The sequence below is a fragment of the Echinops telfairi genome, unplaced genomic scaffold (assembly GCF_000313985.2).
Source record: "Echinops telfairi isolate 266 unplaced genomic scaffold, ASM31398v2 ScPeMD7_1;HRSCAF=3_0, whole genome shotgun sequence".
NCBI classification, from domain to species: Eukaryota; Metazoa; Chordata; class Mammalia; order Afrosoricida; family Tenrecidae; genus Echinops; species Echinops telfairi.
In genome coordinates, this window is record NW_022103896.1 from 6,226,846 (window position 1) to 6,234,001 (window position 7,156).

General features: G+C 52.8%; 1 protein-coding gene across 2 annotated transcripts in view; it reads right to left on the reverse strand.

The window, feature by feature from the left end:
• KHDRBS3 (KH RNA binding domain containing, signal transduction associated 3) overlaps positions 1-7,156 on the reverse strand; it is a 110,588-nt gene that overhangs the window by 63,600 nt on the left and 39,832 nt on the right. For both annotated transcript variants that reach the window (XR_006679707.1, XM_030884466.2), the window contains exon 2: positions 4,675-4,793. Coding sequence is in view for 1 of the 2 variants with exons in the window: in XM_030884466.2 (XP_030740326.2) it covers positions 4,675-4,793 (119 nt within the window). In the remaining variant the exon portion in view is untranslated. The remainder of the gene's footprint in view (positions 1-4,674; positions 4,794-7,156) is intronic.

Genomic DNA, 7,156 nt, shown 5'->3' on the forward strand with positions numbered 1-7,156 from the left:
ATTAACCGCGATAAACGAGGGTTCACTGTACTTTGTGATGGGATTTTAAAAAACTACCTGGTGTTCATGTAAATGTTCATGTAAATGCTCCTGCAACTGTTCTGCATGATGAGAAAGACCACTGCAGGGACAGTGGATATCTTAATGTGACCCTCCTAGCTAACAGCACTATCTAATTCCTAACAAATAACATGCTCCTACCTGGGTCTGCTTCTGGGTAAGAGGGCAGTGGTGGGGGAGCCACGGATAGGATTCCCCACTCAGCGGGCCTGGCTGAGTATACGTGGGCCTGACAGAGAGGCCATCCATAGATGTGATCATTAGGTTTATTGTGCCAACCTGGCCAATAGGAGCATGTGGGATTAATCAGGTCAAAATCTGATTGGAGGGCAAAGAGATAAATGGCTCTGCAAGGCCTGGCCATGTCTCTCTTGCTCCCTGGTGATCGGAGCATGCTGCTGCTGTAGCTCGTCCTCTGCCTCAACCTGTGGACTACACCACCTGTGGGACAGGCCAGCCTGTGGATCGTGTCCCGAGGCTCCTTCAGACCTGCTTCGCCACGCTGCTTGTGCGCACATCACCTGAGCTCGAGGCTGGTGGACCCTGTTGCCTTGCATGGCAGGCGTTCCACATCCCCTCTCCTATCAGGGCCTGCTTTGCTAAGCTCCTGAACTAGTGACTACTGGTGACCCACCCTGCTGCTTGCTGTCTGTGGACAGACTGGTTGGCTTTGCTCAGGGAGGACTCTGCTGTCTGCTTCCTTGACCTTGGACCCAGCAGCCCATGTAAGTTGAAGGACTTCCAGCATATTAACTGTTCCACAGAAGTGAGTTGAACTGAACCCTGTATACTGCTGTGTGGACTAATTAGCTGTTATATTCCTTCTACACACACACACACACACACACACACACCAATTATCCTGGTCTCATTTCTCTAGAGAACCCTGCCTAACACAATAGACAACACTTACAAAGGCTGAACAAAACCTATCGAGCGTGAGGGGCAGTCACTGCAGAGGAAGTACAAGCAGGCGGATGCAGAGCGAGGCAGCAAGACACGGAAGAAGGGATTGGCCTGGGGTGAATTTATGACTTTTCCTAATTTCATCTGGAGGGCCCAAGTTTTGGGGGCCAACAAATAAAATGCTGAAGGGTGAGTGAGGAGCCCCAGAAAAGAGTGAACCAGAGCTTGTGGTGAGAGGGGTCCCCAATGGTCCCTGTGAAATCTGCCAATCTTTCTGCTGAGTGACCGCCGAGGCATGCAGGCGAAGTTAGTCAGGAGGACAAGAAGGAGAGACGAGCTGCAGTCTGGACGCCTGTCCCGCCGACCAAGTTCATAGTGTAAGTCCACACAAGTCACCCGGCTGCGGAACCGACAACACCAGCATTCTGCAGAGGACAGTACCAGGACGCAGCGCTTCGATGGCCTAACAGGGACAATGTCCAGGACACAAGCCCAGGTGATTCCACAGGCAAAGAGCTCGGCTAGTGTGACCCATAATCAATACAGGCCCAACCTGAGAAGCCCACAATCCCGCCAAAAGCTGAGAGGGGCTTTGGGGTCTTTGCTGTCAATGTGCTCAGGAATATATGGGGAGAGGGGGAGCCCCAAAGTTTATGAAAAAATTCCATCATTTTTTCATTCAATATTTCACCAACTTTTGGGGTTTTTTCCCCAACTACTTTATTGGCATATAAATCACCTATCATACAACCCAACAGTTCACTCACATCAAGAAGAGTTGTATAATCATCACCACAATCAGTTTTAGAACATTTTCCTCATTGTTGTTCTCATTGTCAGCTCCCCATTTCCCCCCAACCTCCCCTTTCCTACCTGCAAGGGACCATTAATCAGTGCTGTCTCTATCGATGTACCTATCCCAGATTGCATACATTTAAAAGCAAACTAACAAGAATGACAAAGTAAGATAGATAATCCAGCCACACTCATGTAAATATAAGAAAGAGCTTGACACCAGGACAAGCATCCCAGCCTAATCCAACTCAAGTCCACAAGTCCGATACTCGTCCCTAGAACCCTCTTCAGATGCATGCAGCCACAGCTGTGATGGAGAACACAGGAAGACCACACACTGGTGGGCACAGAGTCCTGTGGATCCACGGTCAGTGGGAATATGGCAAGGCTCTGGCCATTCTCAGGGTGACCAGCAAGCAGGAAATTGAAGGGGGAGAGAAAGGGAGGTCCCCAGGTTCCTCTTTATGAGAAGACCACACCCCCAAGGACGCAGCATCAGGCTGTGAACTCATTGAGAGGCTTGACTCCAGCCCCAGCCAAGACTGTCTAGTTGACATAAAACCATCTAACCACGAAACCCTCTTGAAAGGAGCCCTGAATAAAGGAGACGGTGGTGGAATGGTTACTCATTGGGCTGAAATCTGCATGGTCGGCAGTTCGAAACCACCAGCAGCCCCGAGGCAGAAAGACTGGCTTTCTACTCCCGTCAACAGTTGCAGTCTCAGAAACCCACGGGAAATGAGTCAGCATCGACTCCAGGGCAATGAGTTTGGTTTGGTTGGACCACATCTCCTACAGACCATTTGTCTGAGCAGAACAAGGGAACTAGGCTGGTTACAGTCAGGAAAGGTGTGTGTCAGCTGCATCCTTTAAGGAAACATCTATCCAAGCTGCATGACGGGAAAATAACCTGAGAAGCGAAGAAGACCGCATGACATCCCTTTCCTGGCACACTCAGCGCAAAGAGGGCTTGACGCCCTCCCTGATGAAGGTCAAAGGGTACCGCCTTCAGCACGGATTACAAATCAGATTAAAAGATCCCATCACCTTAGAGAAAAAATGGGAAGCTGTCTGGGATGTCACCTTGTTTGCCTCCACAAACAATGCTCGTGGGGACCGCGGTAGCAGAATCAACAACAGTACGGCTCACAGGCCGGCCTGCTGCACGGACGCGGAGGAGCAGAGATGCCGCTTTGAGAACTGCGGTACCCGGGACCCAGGCCACCAGGTTTGCGATGGCCTCGTCCTCATGTTAGAGCTGGGCGATGGATACGAAAGCCCAGAAATAGCCTGGTGCCTCTGAGTTACAGTGCTGGCAAAGCATACCACCTGCGGCACGGGCCGCTAGGTGAATAAACAGATTTGTCTAGGAGGAAGGGCAGCCGGAATGCTCATCTTAGCATACAAGTCGTCCGGAAGGACCAGGTCCTGGAGACGGACACCAATCATGCTTGCTAAATAGAGCTGAAGGCCAATCCTCCACAAGATGGGCTGACACCGGGGCTGCAGCCTTGGGCTGGAGTCTGGGGGGTGGCGCAGGATCCGGCAATTGTTGACGAGCTCTGCTGGGCACAGGGCTGCCCCGAGTCTGGGCAGATGCGACGGCACCTGACCACAGCAACGCGGAAGGCTCCACGTTTCCCGAGACTGGCAGAGTTCCACTTAGTTCACAGAAAGCGACAGCGCCTGATAGATGGGATTTTGTCAAAATGGGCACACTCAGAGCTTGGGGCGAGGGTGGGCCCCACGTCCACAGAAGCTCTAACAAGAGACATGTGGGCACACCCCGGAAACACAAGCAGCTCCTTCCTACAGCTGAACGTGGATAAGGCACCCCGTCCATTTAGAAACGGGCAGGAGAGCTGAACAGGCACTTCGGAAGAGAAGATAACGTCAATGGCAAATAAGTATAGGAAAGGGCACACGGAATGGTGAGTCACCCGGGAAACACCTATCATTACAGCAAGACCCCGGAGCCTCATTAGCATGGCCACGGTTACAGAGCCGAACAGCTCCAGGAATTGCTGGAGATGGGCAGAAGCCACTCCCCACACGCCCGGCCAGTGGAGATGTACCAGAGGGCAGAGCCCCGTCCCCACCAGAAAAGCCGCCGCCCACGTCAATCCTAGGTTTTCACCCCACAGCAATGGAAGCACACATGCCCCCCTAAAAGACTGGGGCAAGAAAGTCACTGCAGCTTAATTAAAACCAAACCACAAAACCCAAACTGGAGTCAGCCCCGGAGGGTGGATAAGCCAACCGTGGTATGTTAGCATCATGGACATGTACAGAACAGATCTTAAAAAGCTAACTGTATACAGAAAGGGTATGCGGGAAGCGTACACCTGAACTATACACAGGGGCATTCACAAAAAAGGGAGGAGGTGGAGGTGGTAAGATTGACATTAAAACTAGAGGAGGCACTCTGACCACTCCTGTGGCTTCAAGCACTGTGCAGAGCATGGAAATCAATAACCTTCCTTAATCCTTTTAACAACCCACTTTCTTTTACAGAATGCACCCGAGGCAGAAGGCTGGAAAGAAGCATCATTTTCAGGGCTCCTCTGCTCAGACTCAAGGCCACGACAAAAACACCGCTGCCGCGTTCTCTATCCAGCAATGCGCCCCCAAAATTGCTTGCCCCACCTATCACGCTTAGTACAGTGCACTTAGTCGGATGGGGGGTGTGTGGGGCAGGCTGTAAGACCAGCCCCCCAAAAGTCTTAACACATGGACCCTGCTCTCTGTGTAAAAATGAAATACATCAGTTTGTAATTAACTTGGAGGGAGGGAGGGGGCGGCTGGTGCTCAGGGAAAACAGCTCCGGAAAACATCCAGCAATATAAATGACACATGCGTCCCCTGGTGATGGGGCCTGGGGCACCCACAGCAAGGACAGGCCTCTCGGCTTACCTTGGGGAACTGCTTGACAGGGATTAACACTTTCTGTCCCAGCTTCATGTTCTTATTAATCACCACGTCGATGTACTTTTCGTCTTCCTTGCTATCTCCTTTCTGAAATTTTTCTATTTCTGTGGAGGGAAAGAGAGAGACGTGAAGTGGGTGGCCAGCGCGCGGGCAGGGTCAGGGGATTCTGTACAACAGAGCTGGAGAGCGCAGAGTGGCATCAAGCCCAGAAACACAGGCATCAATGTGATCGCCACCCTCCATCGGGTTTCCACAGCAGCCAGTCCATACAGAGTGGGCAGCCTCATCTTTCTTCCATGGAGTGGGTGATGGGTTTGAACCTCAGACCTTGTGTTTAGCAAACCAATGCCTAACAGGAAGACCACAGGTGGCAGGGCCACCACCAGGACTCCTGAGGCCCTTAGATAGGGAGCAAAAGAAGGTGGTGCGTCCTCCCCCTGAATGGGAACCGCTCTTCGACAAAATCTGTGCCTCCCATTCAGTGAACATCTACCCGAGGGGCGCTGTACGGGTGAGCTCCAGGCCCTGCGCACAGCGCAGCGGGTGTTGGCTGTGCAGGAGGTGTACACAGAGCCCACAAGTGATTGCCCAATACGAGAGTCAACAGAAAGCCAGAGATCCCTCTAACAAAACCAGCAGCAGCCGCCGCAGCAGCAAACACGCACTGCCCTCCAGTCGACCCCGACCCAGCGACACGACGGGACGGGCAGAACTACCTGTCCCTGTGGGTTCCTGAGACGCTAACTCTGGACGGGAGTGCAGAGCCTCCTCTGTCGCCCACGGGCGGGCGTGGCTGGGGGTTTCCAAGGGCTGGTCTGGTGGCTTGCAGTCCAACATGAACCCCGCCCTGCCAGCAGGAGTCCTCAAAGGTGTGTCAGCGCCGGGACAGGGACATGAGCTCAGAGAAGGCAGCTACAGGAGCAAGAGCTGAGGGGGCGCAATGAATCAAGAAGGTTGTGGGAAGAGGTCTCCAAGTGCCGCGGGGATGGAACAAGGTGCCCTGCGCAGCCAAGGCGCCATCGTCTGACCCGCACTACGCCGGTCCCTGACCTGGAGTTTGGGATTCTAACCCCAAGCTGCTGCCACGGGGTCTTCTCTGGCGGTGGGAAGGTGCATTTGCTATCAGCAGAACGGACAAACCCTCTCGGCCCACCAGAGGATATCGAGGCCCATTTTCAAGGTCAAATGCCAGTGGGGGGAGTTGGTTTTCACTAATCCCTAGATTACATTTAGTCCACAGCGCTTAGTGCACCAATGTTATCCTCCCAGCTCAGCAGTCGCAGGCAGATGTGTGATTAAGGCTTAAAATCATATTGAAGACAGAATTCCCATGTCCTCAAACCACGGGCACCAAGATTCTGCCGGTCCAGAATCCTGGATTCAGCAACCATTGTCTGCTGTGGGATCCATTTGGTCGTCCGGCCCGTTGTTTCCCCTGGGCCAAGACAGACCTTGTAAACAAAGCCCATCTACCTGTACCCACATGCTCCGTACACTAAGACCTGTGATCAAAGAGCCACGTCATCTTTGAAGCTGTATGAGTGACATTTGCCACATGACAACTTCCGTGGTGTAAATTTTCATCAAAACTGCTGAAATGAGCTCACAGAAGCAGACATCCTTAATTGGTATACTTTTCCTTTACCCTAGGGATTTCATTTCGAGACTTATTCTATCAATATGCACAGACAGATGCAAAGTATCATTAGCAATCGTGGCTGCCCACCATCTTTGATGGCACGGCACTGGGAACCTCTAGGCACTCCTCAGGGGAGACCAGCAGGTCAGGTCAGCGTGCACCCTAAAATGGAATGCCATGCCACACTTTAGAAAATGAGGGCACACGCTCTGCTCTGGCGACGAACAGCATGGGAAATTCTGGAAGGCTCACCACCAAACCCACTCTTTAGAACGCCTGCACAGTGCGGAAACGGAGGAAGCCGAAGAAGCAACATCCAAGACTGTGGTCTTTAGAACCCATTCCATCCGGGAACTGAACCACCGGCCCCCCGGGGCTGACCTTCCAGCCCAACCAGAGGCAGATGTGTCAAGTGAGTGGTCAGCGCTAGTGAGGAAATGCACTTACTCCTGGGTACCACCAACAGGGAGAGGCGGAGAGGGCAGTGTCCCCGACCACAGTGCTCAGGAGGCAGGTAGGGGCAGGAAAGATGGGTGACTGCAAAGGGGGACCCAAGGGAGGGAATGGGGAGAAGGTTAAGGCAATGAACGGAAAGCAACCGGCAGCATCATGTAACAGGGAGTGCAGCCAGTAGACTGGAGAACAAATTGGCTCAGTGAGATGTCACCCAACGACAAGTACAAACAAACACCACAGCAAAACACCATTGCACGCACACCCAGAGACAGAGGGAGGGGGAAGAAGGCATCCGAGGGCACCGGAGCCCAACCTGGTGTGCTCTAAGGAAGGTGCCAGCAACGGGTCTGCATTTGGCCCCGGGGGGTGGGA